General features: G+C 46.3%; 1 protein-coding gene across 1 annotated transcript in view; it reads right to left on the reverse strand.

The window, feature by feature from the left end:
- Positions 1-652: 652 nt before the first annotated feature.
- The window catches only part of znf438 (zinc finger protein 438), a 52,137-nt gene continuing 34,618 nt past the window's right edge, over positions 653-18,171 (reverse strand). Inside the window, exons 3-4 of the mRNA XM_083936468.1 lie at positions 3,668-5,431; positions 653-3,480 (exon numbers count right to left, since the gene is read on the reverse strand). Coding sequence (XP_083792594.1) covers positions 2,883-3,480; positions 3,668-5,403 — 2,334 coding nt within the window. The 5' untranslated portion in view covers positions 5,404-5,431 and the 3' untranslated portion in view covers positions 653-2,882. The remainder of the gene's footprint in view (positions 3,481-3,667; positions 5,432-18,171) is intronic.

Below are 18,171 nucleotides of genomic sequence, written 5' to 3' on the forward strand. Positions count from 1 at the left end.
CGCAAACGTCTCGTTGTTGCCAGAGGTCAGAGGAGAACGGCCAGACTGGTTGGAGCTGATAGAAAGGCAACAGGAACTCAAACATCCACTGGTTCCAACAGAGGAATGCAGGAGAGCATCTGTGAACACACAACACCACCGACTTTCTAACAGAGAGGGAACAGCAGCAGAAGACCACACTGACACTTTATTAAGCACCAGGTGTGCCTAATAAAGTGGCTCACGAGTGTATAGCCTGGCCTTACCTAACTAAACCTCTCAATTATTTGTTTTCCTTTATCAACAGTGCAGATCAAAATGCCTCTGGATGAATTTAGAAACACCTGCAACCAATCACTGCAAGGAAACAATGCAGCGCTGAGCGACGCATGCAAGCTGAGGAGGCGCTCGGTCTGATTTGAAGAAGGAAAAGAAAAGTCAGACGGGTCAAATTACAGCTAAACAGTGCACTGAAATGGGTTTCTGAAAACACCTGAGGAGAGAAATGGACAACACAGTAAGAAAGTCTTGATGTATGTTTGATCAGGGCTGCCTGGATCGGACTTTTGTGGACCCGGTACAGTCACCACGGCTGCACTGGTAACGCGTTAGTAACTACGTTCGAGCACGAAGCTCCTGTCACACCCAAGAAAGCACTGCAGTCCCAATGTCCTCAACAGAGCTTATCTTTATTCTCACAAACATCAGACTCTTCAGGTACACACACAGTCACGAGCACAAACACTTTCAGTCTTTTGTTTTGTTTTTTTGGACACAGTCAACACATTTATTTAGTGAATCAAACACATCACATCACCTAATGTGGAATTTTTCACTTCCCGACTTGTGCCGACGGTCGCGTGTGTTCCTCGTCCGTCTGAGGAGAAAGAAAAGTCTGACCCTTAATTCTGTCACTTCCTGGTTTGTGGGGAAGAAAAAAAAAAGGACGGTTCACTGACGAACACTCAAAACATGGCGTTCAATGAACAGTAGCACGATATACTGTAGATTACCCCCTCAGTGCGACGTGCGCATCAGTGCTTTGCCCTTTATCCACAGTCCTGCGTCTTTGTGAGACGCATAAGGACAGCTCTCCATGGCTTTTGTTGCCGGTGCAACAATGATATATTCATCTGGTTTCCCTCCACTATGACAGAACACAGCAGCTGATTCACTAGTTACTCTATGTAAATATATATATATATTTATTCTCAATATATCTATATATACTATCTATGGAATAAGTCTGTTTAGCATATATATATACTTTTGGTAGGGGTTTGAAAACATTCAGGTACATTCACTTGACCCTGTGATGTGGTTTTTTTCTTCTTCATATGAAAGATAAACACAGACAAATGCTAGCAGAGACACTGGCCATGTAGAAACGGCCTCCCATCAAGAAACAACACATCGAGCATCCCCCCCAACTAAGAAGAAGCAAACGTAACAAACGCCTCAGTGCTGGTTCTTGAAAAGGACCAACATAAGCATAAATATACTAAAAGACCTCTGTATTAATCTAGTATAAAATAGCATATCTTCTGGACTTGACAACAGTTTATATAGACTCTAACAATAGAGTCTGGGTGCACACGATTCCACAGGTGCGTACATGAGCTGGCAACAACAGGTAGGCAGTTCGATGGTGTCCTTTGCGTATTTACTAAGTCAGCTAAATTCTGTCAGTGGTTAAAAAGCTTAAATGCAAACCTCACTTCTACAATCACGAGTGTGAAAAGACCCTTGGCATACCACGGAATACACAAATAGGCATTAATCAACAAGTCAAGGAGACAGAACTTGGCCTACAGAGTAGCATACTGACGGTAAGCCACACTACGCATGAACACCCGCTTTTTTTTTTTTCTTTTTTCAGAAGGCCACAAGGATGTCACTCGGGTGCTGGTTAGGAAAGTGTTCCTTCATGGGTCCGGGTTGACAGAGGACCCCTAATACTGCCCTTAAATCGGACTGTGACAGTTCAAGTCATAACTGAAATATTGATCAAAGGATTGTGTACACAGTGATTTGTTTGAACCTGTAATAATCCAAGGCCAGTAGATATTTCGTCAGCCAGTGTGACAGACAGTGTGCCCTTGTTGCGATTTACACTTCTCAGTATTTCAAAAAGGGTCAGTCCACCCCCAACATATTTTCTCACTTTCCCAAAGTGGTATCTAGCCACGCAGATTTGGTTTCAGTCGAGGTGAAGACGATCTCTGAAAGTTCTACCTTCAGACCTTTGAATTGAATTTAGTTTGTGTTGCTTACAGTATTCTACAAAAACGCTTTCCTCTCTATAATCCAGAGTAACAGGGACAGTGATTCCACAGGGAGATGCTGTCACTCAACTTTTAAAATGTTAGTTCTCATGAAGCAGAAATCTCAGCACGGATATCTCAAACTCTCTGAGCACATAAGACCAGTGTAGCTGCATGGCTAGATAACAAAAGGGGCGTGGGCTTGGGTGAAATGACCCTGACAGTATTACTGTGTCAGCTAGGTTATAAATGACCCTTTTAATAAGATTTAAATAAGCAGTAGAAAAAAAAAAAGAATCCAACAGGATATTAAATACATACGTCCAAACAAAATGTGGAAAAACAGAACAGTGCAATCAAAATAAATGAAAAACAACATTGTTTAGAAAAGTGGATTCTCTGACGTAGACAGAATATCACCTATGAAATGTAACACGAAGATCAATTTTCACCGTCGGCTTGATATTCTTTTTTTTTTTCGGTTTCCTTTCGCACCAAGTCAAATGACTGAACTGGTGAAAGATGAAACTGGTGATAAAAGACATACGAGAAACTCTCCATCCCTGTGCTGCTGATTGGTAGGACTGAGTGTGTGTGTGATGAGGAACCACGGTGAGGGGCTCCGCGCCCGTGCAAGGGCTAGGCTGGATAGTGTGGGCTTGGAGCAGGGGTGTCCAGATCCCCGTCCGCCTCACCCTCTTCCTGGCCGCAGTAGGAGCTCAGTGCGTCCCACAGAAGGCCGGGCTGCTCACAGTGGTGGCGACCTCTCCAGTGCTCCATAACCCCCTCTTTAGTGTCCAACACCTCGCTGCAAAGCACACAGTTAAAGGCTGCCCCTGCTGCAAGGACCCCGAGGCCAACCCCGCTATCTGGGGATGAGAGGGTCCCGCTGACCTCCCCCTCCCTTCCATGGTGATGGGATATGATGTGCCTCTTAAGCTTGGAGAAGGAGAAGAACTCCTCGTCGCAGCTGCCGCACTTGACCAGGTTGCGCTTCTCGTTGAGCTGCCGCCAGTAGTGGGCGGCGTGCTTTACCAGCTCATTCTCGGCCTCGCGGCCACCGCGCAGTGCTTGGCCGTTGTGAAGTGGGGCCTGGACCTCCTCCCCATGCACAAACAGCAAGTGCATCTTCATGTCGGCGAAGGTGGGAGTGATGGCCTGACAGCGCCCACATTTAATCTGCAGCTCCACAGGGTCTTCATGATCCTGCTCATCTGATGGCTCTGGGGAGTTGGCCCTGGTGAGGAAAATAATGAACAAGGTTTATTTACAACTTTGGTGTGACTATTTGGGGAAAGTTGCCAGCTGTTAGGTAGTAAATCAATATCTTTAGGCATTTAATTTATATGCTGATATCTCCGTATGAAACCTGCTACAAGGTAAAGGTCACAATAAAGGAGGTGCTCAATCAAAAATAATCTCACCCCTCCACAGACGGGTCGTCCTCATGATGGCTGATGGACGGCTCCACGGTCAACACCACCTTATGAACTTCTCTCAGATGACTGAAGTAAACGCCCACATATCCAAAGGCCTTCTCGCAGAATTCACAGCACAGAGAACGACGCGGGCGTACCTCAGAGTGATGGAGCTTCATGTGGGTGCTCAGGCTGCCAGAATGAGCGTAGGCTTTGCGGCAGACTGGGCAGACGTAGGGCCGGCTGTTGGTGTGGCTGTTCATGTGGCTCTGGAGATGATGCTTGAACTGGAAACAGCGGCTGCAGGTTGGGCAACGGTGGAGCGGACGGCTGCCTATGAACACTCTAGGGTGGGAGGCACCTCTCAGTTGAAGGGTTACTGGGGCTGGTTGGGGACAACACTCCAGGGCCTTCGTTGGGGTGGTGGTGGGGAGATGATGACCAAGTACGAGCTCCTGTTCTTGGCCGTCTGGGGTAATGGCAGGCAAACTAACAAGTTGGGGAACGGTCTCCATAACCAACATGGGCTTGGGTCGGATGCTGCGGTACTTCTTTGAAATATCAACTTCCTTTTGTTTGGAGCCCGGAACAACTGCTGGTGGTTTCTCTGGGACCCTTCCTCGGAAAAAAGACAAGGACCTCTTCTTTCTGGCCTCAAATGCCAAAATGTCCTCCATTGTCTTTCTCTTTCTCCCCCTCTTGTTGCCAGGGGATTTCGGCTTTCCCAGCCCAGGCATGAGTGTGGTCTTGGCCTGGGGTTGTGGAGTGGAGTTTGGCACCTGGTCATGACCCTTCTCGAGGGCCTTGGATGTAGGATCTAAGGGACTGGTGAGGCCTGTTTGGCTAGAGAAACCCTTCTTCTCTGGAGACAAATTGCTGAGCTTGGTCGCTGGGATGAGGGTGCTCTTCATTTTGGAGTAGGGCAGAATGGGCAGTTTGCCCTTAGGCGGGGACGGGATTATTTGGACTGCTTTGCTGAAGATGGCTGAGGAAAGGACAGTGATACTGCTTTGGGGCTGGGCTGCAACCGACTTAGATTGGCACAACCTCACTGTAGTCTTACTTTCCTCTGGGAATTTGCCTGGGGACCCTTTGACAGCAGCAGGGGGGTACTGGAGGTTCTGGATAAGACTAGTTGTAGCAGGTCGTTCGGAGACATCTGGTGCTCGCTCTAACTGAGAACCCGGGTACAGGACAGCATTTTCTGGGAGTAGTGCAGTGACAGAGATGTCAGAGGAGGCTGGGTCAATTAGAATGACCTGCTCTGAAGGCTCCTCTTTGGGCACTAGGGTTTCCTTTGTGTGCTTGGACTCCTGTTTTATCTTGATCACCGTTGATGGCCCACTCGCCACTGACTTGGTTTGTGATGTCACAGCACACTTTGAGGTTGTTTTAACCCTAGCAGCTAGTGGTGGTGACTTGACCTTATCGGTGATCCCCTTGCTCCTCACTGACTGGTATCTGGGAATGGGCAACTTGAGGTTCTTTTGGGTTTGTTGTTGTTGCTGTGGTGTCTGAGAGGACACAGAAGGGGGCAGCGCCACCAGAGAGAAAGTGCCATCCTGACCCGCTATTTGCATCAGTGCATAGTTTTGGGTGGGCACAATGATGGACTTTGGGCTGGAGGCGGTGGAAGCCTCAGGGAGGGCAGAGGGAGGCTGACAGGACAGGGCCGCAGGGGAGGGGGAGGGCACCACGGCCGGGGCCTTGGGGGCGATGCTCCGGAACTGAAGGCTCTTCATCTGAAGGGCTGGACTCACTGGCTACCAACTGCAACACAACCCCAAAAGAAAGTTTTATTAGTTTTTACACTGAGACTAGCCAGACTTTTATGCCCTTTTTCACAATTTTATTCTATTGTATTGTACCATATTCAGTTGTACCAGAGTGCTGCAACAAAATAATTTCCCTTCAGGGATGAATAAAGTAATTATCTATCTATCTATCTATCTATCTATCTATCTATCTATCTATCTATCTATCTTTTAGCTTTAACCCTCTCACCTCAAATTTCCACACCAACAGCTGTCAACATTGCAACACCATATGATTGCGGTCTCAACTGTTTGAGCCAACATGCCCACTGTAATAGAAATAACTGGATGGCTACATGACTTCCTGTGGTCTCTTCTGAAAGCTGCCAAGACCATGACTGTAAATGTGAGCTCACTGCATACGGCCTCAGTATTTTTGATGGTGTCATAACTGTGCAACCCAAGCCGAGAAGCAAACACTGTCAAAAGTACAGGCATCTGCACAAGTGTGACAAGCTACCCTATTACCCATGTCTCTCTGGTCACACACACAGTAGACCCACTCTCCCCCAGGCTAAGGACAGACTGACCCCTTTGATTTGGGCTCAGTTTGCAGCCGTGGTACATGCTGGGACTCTGTGGGGTAGTCTTTTAACCCCCCCTCACTTCCTGGAAGGATCAGCCAGTGGAGCGTGAAAGCTGCCCAACAGCAGGATCTTTACTAGATGAAGAGGGGCTTCCCTCTCATCTCCCCCTCCACTGACCAGCACCGCAACCTGGCCAAAGGCAACGAGGATGCCCCTGAAAAAGCCCTGGATTTACTTTATCATCCCTTGTTCACAAACAACGTTTCATGGTTGTCCAACAGGGATGAGGCTTTTCCACTCAGTGGATCGCCATTCTCACTGTGTTGATAGAAAATACAGCTGAAGTCTATGGGGAAACTATAACCTCAGAGTGAGGTTTTAAACAAGTCTATATTATATCAATCTGCCGTAGTTTCCATCCATCAATCAAAAGCCACAGGTATGGCTCTAAAAACAAAGTCAAAATTCCCTTCATTTATATCAATACTCAATTTTTATATCAAAAGGAGGGGAAGATTACAGAGGAATGCTTCAAAGGGCCTAATTGTAAACAGACTCATAGGTTTGAATTTCACATTATGACCTGACTTCCAATGGCAGCGTTTGATAGAGGCGGCGCTCCAACTCCACTCTGTAATAATAATCAGCATAAACTGCAACAATCTGGAGGTGTTACAAAAGGCAAATGTTCAACAACAAAATGTCTCACTACAAAAAAAAAACCCTCTCTGTATTCATTTTCAAAGCAGTCTGGGCAAAAGACACTTTATACACTCGAAAAGACGGAGACGAAAAGAAAAATTCAAAGGGTATATTGTTTAACAGCTGGAAGTGTTTCTGTGCGGAGAGATTATTTATACAGTACCTCTACCACATTACGACTCCATGAAACTGGAGATATTCCTTCTCTGTGTGGATAGTTGACTCCAGTTTGACTGTGACTTTGGCTGAAGACCGAGTGGAATAAAACCGTGGGATGTGTGCTCCTCCGGGCATTTTATGTGGCTATAGAAAGTGGGAGATTGGGGTAGAGGCAACGCTTGGCGATTAATTCTACCATGTCAAAGTTTACAGTTAGACATGGGGGGAAGGGGGTGGGGGTGGGTAGTGGGGGCAGTGTGTGTCAACAGCTGGAGAAGCAGCCATTAGGCCTATAATCCTTTGGTCACAGATGATTCAGCAGACGTCACCTGACACCAAGTAACTCCAAAAAAAAAACCAAGATCAGCTTTATTTTATCCCTTTGTCTTATTCCACCTGGAACAATAGGTATGGTACTGAAGTAGCATGGTCAGTGACATTATCTTTGGCTATTTGCAACTGTACTGCCAATGATACTGTGCTGATGTGTAGCAAGTCTGCCATGTTCAACACCTTGTTATAGCATGTTAGCATGCTAATATGGCTAATAAGCACAAAACACAAAGTACAGCTGAACTTTTAGGTATTGAATGAAAAGTTGAACCGAACTCCAAAAGTCAAATGAATGTCAGTATAAATGAACGTTGCTGCTATATTTAAAGGGGGGGTGAAGACTGAGAGAGGCACACTGATACTTTTTTAGCCACCATTGATTGTGCAAACACACAGACCAATGTTTAAACCCTACTGTGTCTTCATCAGAGCCAAACAGGACAAAGACAAGGCAAACAGATACACAGTCAACCTACAGCGGGTGAGCGATGATCATTGGATGATTGTTATTCCGTCACAATTAACAGATCACAGAAAACAGGACAAATTCAGGTCTTCATTTAAGCCAAAGGGCTCAACTGTGTCAAGTATGAATCCAAAAGGCATCTGTGGAGCAGGTGAGTTGATCTCTAGGAGAGGGTGAGATTATTTCTTCACCCCAGAACTTTAATGAAGCTGCAGACATGATTAGCCTGTGCAGAGTGGTGAGCAATACTGTAGCGCAGGGGGGTCAAAGCGACCCAGTAAAGGGCCGCTGTGGCTGCAGGTTTCCATTCCAACCAAGCAAAAACACACCTGACTTGAGTCATGCAATCACCTGAATTGTCTTCACACAGTTGATTTGTGGGATCACGTGTGTTCTCGCTTGGTTGGAATGAAAACCTGCAGCCACAGCGACTCTTTACTGGATCACTTTGACACCCCTGCAGTGTAGCATAATCCACATTTCATGTGCCAGTTGCACTTTTGTGTTCAGATATGTTAATCTTTAAAACTCTTTTAGTTTGTCCAACAAAAACAGACCACAGAGACATTACACTATGTGTGCAGCTACAATTTATCAAGTAATTTATGCGTATTTTCTAGCAGAACGTGGATTTGTAAAGTACTTGGTGTCTGACAAATTGGAACATTGTGCACCGTGGCCACAGTGGAAAAACCTTTAGGTTGACTCGGCAGCCAGGAGGCCGTTTTCAAGTGTCAGAATTAATACAGTACAGAGATGCATCACTTTTAAAAGGACATCCCGATGTTTAAGGATTATATTTTTGATTCTCCCAGCCAGAGCAGAACAGTCAGCGGAAAAAGTGACACGTGAGGGAGTAGTAGTAGCTCTTGTTTGGAAGATGTGAGGAGAACTGGGGAAAAGTGGTGGTGGACTAACTTACATTGCCCTTCCCAGAGCCACTGTACTAATGTAGCTAAAAATGAAGATGGAAGAGAGGTTCAAAACAGGACTAGAGTGAATACAAACGTCTTCAGAACCAATGACATTCTGTTAATATACTTCAAATGTGAAAGAGTGTGTGCTGAAAGAGATGGGAGAGAGTTGGGCAATGGAAGATGCAAAGACCAACTCCATCTGTAAGTGATCCTACAACAGCTGGTATTTTAGTAGCAATGATTTCTGGGGGCCCTGAAGCTACCGGTTTAAAAACACACACATGCACGCTCACGCATACACACACACACTCACACTCTCCGAGCTCTACTACAGGAAGCACACTGATACAACAGGTGAGTGTCTGTGATGATAACACAGCCTCAGGCCACACCAAGTTGTTTAATATGAATAAAGCAGTCACTTAGGGTGTTTTCACACTTGGTCCTTTTCAGTCCTCTAAACGATCGGTGACTCATCATCGCACATGTGAACACACACAAAGAACTGGGACCCCTCTGACCGACCACCGTGCATGGTTTGCTTCAGGTCCGCGTTGCAGTTCTCGCTCCGGGTTCACTTCGCCCTTTGCCGTTGTATTTCAGCCCTCTAGGCTTGCCCCAGACGAGCATTCATCGTATTGAATATGAATTTACAGGGAAATCATTGCCAGAATTACTAAATGTTCAGACGAAGGCTGCGATATGTGTAAATATGCAATAATTATTTACTGGAGCAACTTTTGTCTTTAAGAAAACTGGTCCAAAATGATGTAAAATTGCATTTCCCCATCTTGTTCCAAGTGAAAACTACCCATAATCCAACGCAATAAAACTCTATAGGGACTATATAGGAACAGAAAGAGGACTGAGGCCCAATCAGAACTGAAGTGGAGCAGAGAGACAACTGTGTCCTCTTTCATATGAAGTAACAATGTGAAAGCAGGAAAAACTGAGTCCCCTTTCTGCTGGTCCACTTTCGGGTCCACTTAAAGAGGACTGAGCTTTGGTTCGTTTAGAAAGGATATGTGAAAACACCCCGAGTGTGCTTCCATCCGCACAATCAACTCGCCAACAACTCTCTCCTCCAGTTCAGCCACATGGGAGAGGGTAGAGAAAAAGGGACAAGAGAGGACGGAGACGGAGATTATTCACGGTCACTTGTTGATGTGCTGGTAGTGGTCAGCTTGCCCTGTCATCCTCATACTCTTTACTCCTGAGGTGGTTGCTGTGCACAGTGACACGCAGAGGAAAGAGAGAGACTGGAAGAGAGCCAGAGAGCTACAGACGCTCAAGTGTCTATGTGCATCTGTAAACCTGCATCTGACCTTCAGGATCATTGAAGAGTCAAAACAAAGGCTCGAATAATATCAAGACTGGGCCATCATTTCCTCTAATTATTGCTTTAATGCATCTTCAAAATAGGGACAGCTATTCAATTCAAAGAAGACAAAAGGCTGCAGTGGTTGCAAAAACTAACTGTCCTCTGGAAATATAAGAGGTCTATGGGGTTTTCTGTATTTGGGAAAGCCACAGAAACGACCAACCATTTACAGCGGCTTTGCAAAGTTTCCAGACCCCTTTACTTGTTGCATGATTCACCCTGAGAGCATGATGCTGCCAAACACCATGCTTCATCATACTGCAGGTATGGTGGTAGGCATGTGATGAGCGCTGAGTAGTGTCTGGTCTTTGACAGATGCAGCTCTTGACTGTAACGGACCTGGCAGTTCCAGACGTATGTGCTCTTGGGAACATCCAGAGCTTTAGAACTGGTTTTACACTCGCCAAGTTAAATGGACTGTGAATTACATAATTATGTCCAATCAACCCAATCGTGTTCTGCAGTATCTAGAGTTACATTATCTTCAGGATGATACTAGAAAACAAGGTACAACCAATTCAATTTAGAGTGCCAAAGCAAAAAGTCTATATACAAATCATGCTTTGAGCTTCTATTCAATTCAATTCAATTCAATTTTATTTATAGTGCCAAATCATAACAAAAGTTATCTCAGGACACTTTACAGAGCAGGTAAAGACCACACTCTATGACTTATTTATGATTTACACAGACCCAACAATTCCCCCGTAGAGTACGGTGGCAACAAAAACCTTCACTATAACAGACAGGAATCTTTTCACTTTGAAATGATAGTTAATGTGCGTAGACTAACTAGTCTATTTAATCTATTAAATCTCAAACACAAAGTATATAAAGAGTGAAAGGGTCCGAATACTTTCCAAAGCCACTGCTCTATTTGACAATGGCCCTCCGTGGCTGAGAGGACCCTAGCATCAGCCCATTAGTCACTGTTTCGGGTCCTGTCCACCACTGCAAACCTGCGTGTCTGACTAATTGGTACTGAGATCTGATGGGCCCCGTCTTGATTCCAAGGGGTATAACACAGCGGGGCAAGGGGAGAAATGTGCAAGGAGGTCACAGATGCTACTCAATCTGCCGCTGGATTTGAAACGCCGACCACTCTAATCTGACCGGGGTCGGAGGTCAGGTCTAGGGTGACGCACAAACCTGGTTTTCTGCAGAGAATGTGAGAGACTGAGGGTGAAAGAGGAGAAAAAGAGGGTGGGGGGTGATCCACAGAGACAGATTATCAGGTAAAGCCAAAAGGGTGAGGGGTGAGGATCTGCTGTTTATGCTGGAAAACAGGTCAGGGTTGAGCAGGAGGGCAGTGAGGGGACGGGCCAGGCATCCACCTGGAATGGAATGAAACGGTACGAAGTGGACTGCATAATCTACACACACACACACACACTTCAGCTAACACCTTCAAACCTGGACCTGGGTCACATGTAGAGGTGGTCCAGCCAAGACCAATGGGCTGAGCGGCCAAAACAACCTGCCTATTGTTAGCCAGTAATGCAATTTAGCGAGAGGTGAAATCAGTGCTCCGTGAAATGTGAAAACACGGAGAGTGCTGTGTTTTGGGAGCATCCCTTGTGCATTCTCCATTTCGGTTCTGTCTGACTTTTGGCTGACTACTGTTTAAAGTGTGGAGTCGTGCATTTTGTCCCTCAAAACAGGGAAAGGGAAGTTGTTTCTCTTTAAAAAAAAAAAAGTGTTTTGAGGAAAGCAGAGCCGGGAGCAGAGCAGTGTGAGGTTTGTTATCTCCCTTGTAGGTGAGAGCAATGCTCATCTGGGACTCCAAGATAGAGCCTGGAGATGGAGGGGGTCTGGAATGAAGTGTGTGCGTGTGTGTGTGTGTGTGTGTGTGTGTGTGGGAGGGAGGGCTAAAAACCCAGCAGAGGCCAAGCTCCCCCAGGTTTTAGCCCAGATGAAAGGCCAGGATCTGTGCTAGATAAGAGGGCAGATCACAGGGGGTCGGGGCCAGCCGGCTGTGAGAAGCCATGTCCAGCGGCCATCTTTCACCAACCTCCTCTCTCTTGCACACGCACACACACACACACACACACACACAGAGCATGTGGGATTAGTGGACCAGAGAGTGACAAGAAAGTGATAATAAAAAAAAAAAAGTGCTCTCCCGATTATTAAAACACAATAAAAGGAACATTCTGTGAATCTCACAGTCCAAGAGAAAGTAAGATCATTCCATTTGTTCTTTCCTCCTGAGTGAACCTAAGTGTTATCTGTGCTCGATTGCTTCTTCCTGCATGCATGCTAACTGCTCGTCTTTGCTCCCCAGCCTAAGGTGTACTTGTGCGTGTGCAGGGGGAGCTGGGGTCTGGAGCGAAAGGCGGTCATGGGGAAAATGAAATCAGTGTTTGCAGAGGTCCTTGCTTCATCCCAGAGCTCTGCTGAATGAAAGGGCCAAGAAGTGGGGAAAAAAGATGAACGCACACGCACACACACACGCATACACGCACGCTTTGGAGCTGCTCCTTTTACCTTTTCCTCGGACAACCAACAGTAAAAGGTGTTGCGAGAGAAACCAAGACAGCATCATAGGGTATTCTTGGCATGAGCACAAACGCACAACCGTATGTCATCCACTGTCACCTGAGCAAATCAATGCGTCTGAGAAATCCATTCCAATTAGGATCCCGCGGCTCTGCCCTGCATGTGGATGTAGATTAATCGATATAGAAATCCCACTGCTAACCTGCCGTTCCTCTTGGAGCATACGCTTAACTGACACTCTGGATGTTCTGCTCTTATTGACCTAGAAATGAAAATAAGTAAAATTGAATTTACTAATCACTTCCAAGGTAGAAAAAAACTAAACAAAAAATGCCTCCGTGTTTAAGGATTTCAGCATTAGTGGTCACTACAGACGAGCTGGACCCTCAATAAAAACGAGGCATGGCCCTTTGAAGGCAGGATGCTGTAAAACCCTGACAACCAATGACCTTTGACCCGATGTCCAACAAGGCCATGTGTCATCCCCGGGAAGCTGTAATGTCTTCAATCATCCATGCTCACAGATGAACCAAATGAGCATATGACACACACACACACACACACACACACACACACACACACACACACACAGTCACACGCGCACAAAGATGACATGGCTGCCGGCTCAGAGCTGAGTGGCGTAGATGTGGAGCGGAGGTGACAGCACTGTCCGAGTGCGTGTATGCGCGCAGACGCGTGTGTTCAAGGTCTCAAGTGTTAACGTGTTCCCCCCTCAGGCAGCCAGTACTGCGTTAGCCATGCTCAACACTAAACCTTTACCTGACCTTTCCCTCTGCTGTGACATTTGGACCCTTCTGAATAGGTCAAAAAGCACTAAAGAGAGGTGAGGCAATGGAAGGACGCTGGAGGAGAAAAGAAATAAAAGAGGGAAGGAACGAGAGCTGTCAGTGCCGGGAGGTGACAACTGACGCTGCCTGGGAATGTGTAGGAAAGACAAACATCAACAGCAAAAGTTCACATATTTGGCCAATTCCCACAATTAAAACCTTGTGCAGAAGGGAGGACGGTCAAGGTTTTACTATCCCAGACCACATTTAGACATGGTGGGTGAGTTCTTTGGCTGTGAACGGCAGACGGCCATCATTCAGGATGACAGCACTTGAGAATGGACCATTTAAAATGCCACTCTGCTGAATTCAAGTCTGCGAGAGAAAAAAAAGCACAGGCAGAGCCAAATATTTTGTTTCAGAAATGTGCTGAGTCACTGATGTCAGGAAGTCGCTGCGAGGACACTTTGCTGAGTGACCGACAGGAACAAGGCAGGAAATGACGTCATGCCGGTAAAATTGCTACAGAAGTAGATAACACATGAAAAAGGGGAAACTGGTGGATGTGTGACACACAAGGTGACCTTGTGTAGCAACGCAAAGGCAGATAAAAACTCAGTCGGATGTAGGATGTAAGGGGGAACAGGAAGCAATTTGTCCTGGTGTGCTGGTACACAGTTAAAAGTAAACACTGTCTTAATTGGTCAACCTCTGAGAAGCATAACCCTCAGTATCAAGACCATGTTTCCATACCAGCTGGACAGAAGAAGGTCTGTGTGACCTCCAGGTGTTTACAGCTGTTGGTCACAAAGACCAGCAACTTATCCTATTCTCTAAAATGAGCCACATGCTTCTCGTTCAGACTGTGGACCACAATGGTTCAAATCTTGTGGCGCACACTTACGCATCCATGGAGGTTTGCGTCGGTGTGCACAAGAATGTGTAGACTAGCGCAAAAGGAAGACACTAGACCAGCGGTGTCAAACTCAAATTCACAGTGGGCCAAATTTAAAAACTGGGACAAAGATGCGCGCAAAACTCAATATCTACAAAAAAAGAAAGAAAAAAGACTGCACATGTGCATGTTTTCCCTTCTCTCAGATGTGTAACGTTGAACCTTTCCAGTGCAGCTCCTTGTTCTTGTCGTGGTGTTTCTCATGTTTGATTCTTTGGTTACAGCCACGGTGACAAACAGCTCTTTACCTTCAGACACAGATCATCTGCCTCCCACCGCTGCTGAAAGATCCTGTTCTCCATCTTTCTTTTGGCCGCTTTTGGGGAGGGGTGGATTAAGTTTGTCTGCAGAGACTGGTAGCATGGATGCTCATGCTTGTTAACAGAAAAGTAGACGTGTATGTGCTTTATACTCGCGGGCCAGCTCTCATAGAACCTTGATATGATCTTGCGGGTCAAATAATATCACACCGCGGGCCAGATTTCGCCCACGGGCCTGAGTTTGACACCCCTGCACTAGACCTTAAGGCCTCGGTGTGCGTCACCTTCAGCGTCTGAACTCACTTCTGGAAAGTGGGCGAGTCATCCGACAAGTTTTCTGACCTTCCAAAAGAGATAATCCAACAATCAGGCAGGTACAGAGGTATGAAAGTAGACAGGTCCTCATCTCTCAAGCTTCCTCTTGGTAGCAGGCTAAACTTTAGATGACAGCACTTCGAACAATGTTCGATAGGATGCAGAAAGAAAGGACACAGCAACTTGACAGAAGACATAGCTGCATCAGCGAGCATAACCACAAAACAACAGGTTGGAAACGTCACACAAGATCTGTACAAACTGATAAACATGCATGGGGCCTTTATTTAATCAGATACCATCGGATGAACACAAATTAGTCCGAACCAGGAACTGTCCATTTCTATCAATGCGACGTGCAATGTGCGCTGTAGCACTCTGATGCACATATACTGAAAACAAGTTCAGATACAGTTCGCAAACACTCCCCAGCTGAGGATTGCAAAGACTTTCTGTTCCTGTTGGCCCTGCGAGGAAAGGTAATGCCACTGCAGCCTCGACTGGGACGCTAAGATAACACCTGCGCTCCCAGTCCCACCTTAATGATCACTCAACGCAATAGGAGAACTTTAATGGGGGCCCTGGAAGGAAGGGAAGGAAGGAAGGAAGCTGCCAGCCTGCTAATTTTAGGCACTCTGCATCTCAGATGAAACGCTGGAAAAGGCAGAGAGGAGGCGTGGAGAGGTGGGAAAGTTCTCTGTCTCTCACTTTCTAGACTTTCTGCATCATGTCTTTCTAACTATCATTACCCCCTGCATCCGCTATGAGAGAGTCTCCTAGCTCTTTGATTCTCTGAACCATTTCTCCCTCTCTTCCTGTTCCCAGCCCTCCCTCTCTCTCTTCCTCTCCCCGGCTTTCTCTGTCTCTTTCTCCTCTTTTTTCCCCCCGACTCTCTTTCATTCTCACCTCCCTCCCCTTCTGTCGGTACCTGAGTAAATAAACAGTGTTGTGTGGGATGCTAATTAGAGCAGGTTCAGGGACGTGATGAGCCCAGGCACAGATAAACAGCAAGGTGGGGAGGAGAAGAGATGAGATGGAGGGGGCGGGGGCGGCGGTGGTGGAGGTAACCCACCCCAAGGGCAACACAACACAGACACAAACTCGTCAGCTTAGCGGTGAAGGACAGACAAGAGTAGCTTTGGCTTTCAACCCAACTTAGGGCAGCTTTGAAGCGAAGGGCGGTAGCAGGCTAGAGGACTTTGAAGGGGCTGCGATGGAGTGAAGGGCACTAGCAGAGAAGGGGCACGCGGTGGAGATTTAGCCACGATGAGAGGAAGAGGCAACGCCGTGCGAACTTCCTTAATGACGGCTGCTCCTAGAGACCCGGTGCGAGATCAAAAAGAATATGCAGATGATCTCGACAGTTCTCCTGTTGAGGTGAGCCTGGGCTCCTAAAAGCAGGTCAATGTGAGGCAGCTTGTTCTTATTTAACATAAGCCGGCCTTTCTGGGGGGAATAAGCTGCCGGATATGCAGGTATGAAGGTAATGTTTCAAAGGAGAGGTGCACACAAACAAGCACGCTAACTTGTTGGAACTGTACCCTGTAAAAGCAGCAGCCTGACTTTGAAATCACTTGCATCGTAATGGTATCACCTATGAAAACAAATCATGAGCCACATTATACGTGACATTGCAACAGAACTAGTAACTTAGAACTGAAAACTTGAGACTTGAGAGATTTTGTCATGTTAACGCCGGACAATGTCTGAGGAATCTGGTGTGAACTTGGTCCAAAGTTGCCATTTCTTGCTTGTGTGAAAGAGGCTTTGAGCTCAAGTCAGACTGAAGTTACAAATATGAGGACCTGGAACTTGTAGCCCTTTTTTCACTGCAAGAACCTAATCTGTAACCTGGGACATGCCTTAAGCACAATGTTAAAGAACCTTGTGAGGCTTTTCATACGATGCTTCTCCTATTTTGTGCAGTACGTCGTGTTTATGGGGTTGGGGGTAAAAAAGCCATTATGTCATTATAATGGTCAGCATTCAGAGACCTTAAAAACCTGGAACTGACATGCTTCGTCTGACTTGACTTGAAGTTTCCCCTCAAAGACTTGACACTTTCTTCCTTTTGCTACTTTTACGCCTCACACCCACACCGAGACCCTAAAACGGGGACATTTGGAAACACTGCTGAGCTCATTTTAGTTGGGTTGCGTTTTAATCTGGACAGGTGAAAATAGAGACACTTTGAAACAATGACGCAGTCGCCCACGTCAGTCTATAGTGTCAGTTAGGTAGGCCGTCAAACCTTTGGTGAGTTCATCCTCCTTGTCTGTGCTCCCATCCCATTGCCATGGCTTCCTCCAGTGATGAATAACTGACCCAGTACTACTTTGATACCCTTACTTTGATATGTTGCAGTATTTAAACTGCAATGACTCCCAATCAGGGTTTTTCACCGCGTGTACCGGCTTTTACTCATGTGTTACTGTCAGTTACGGTTCCACCTCGTCGTAGTTCCAAGTAAATAAATCCGTAGTCTTACTTTTCACCGTTGCTGTTCTTCCTCCAGAGTATTTTCAACTTATACATCCATGATTTTCAACCGCAGTAGTGTTAGAAAATCTCCTCCCTGTTTACACTGGCACACGTCGCCCGGTGTAGAGAGATTGGCCAAAACGCTCGTGTGGACGGAGATCAGTTTTGTTTTGGACGGGTTTTCAGGTATCAGTGAGAGGTGAAATACAACCCTGGTGCAGTTTAACAGATGTGCGAATTTGAAGGCTGTTCAGATGCCAAAACACTGCACAATCATACTCTCCGATAGGATCTCCAGTAATTCTGTCCTCTCATTGTTTGTTATTCCATGCCCTCTAAATGTAAACCACTGTTACATTGCACACACGCCCCCGTCCCCCTGATCACCTGGGGTTCACACTTTAAACACTTATAGGTATTTATTATATTTGTATTCTAATTATATATCTGCAGATCCGAGCCGCTCCGGTGGACTGGCTCTGTGGCCAACAGTGCTGCGCTCGTATAAACAGCTCCCAGGGGTGACTGTGTGTTTAGCTCTGAATGTAAAACAGGGCTTTGCTAAAAAACAGCACGGAAGCTCAATCACCTTTTTCTTCCCAAACAAAGTCTGATGAGAGCGTTTTTAAAGCGATTCCCATTCCAGGAGATTTGGTGAATCCATCATGTTCTTCTCTCTTTGCCCAGGGTCCATAAATCGAGCATCTGCTGCGGTGTCTTTGTTGGGTTATTAAAACCATAGGAAATGCTGTCTGGCAGGATCAAAGCCAGCCTTGGACCGTAATGATCACTGATGCTGCTGTTAAATCAACCAGACATGAGCGCTGTTCGCTCTAATGGGGGGATATCGCTCCACTGGCAGAGGAGGTGAAGAGAAGCATGGACCAGGTAAAAAGAGAGGAGAGGAAGCCCA

This window comes from Echiichthys vipera (genome assembly GCF_963691815.1).
Source record: "Echiichthys vipera genome assembly, chromosome: 21".
Classification (NCBI taxonomy): Eukaryota; Metazoa; Chordata; class Actinopteri; order Perciformes; family Trachinidae; genus Echiichthys; species Echiichthys vipera.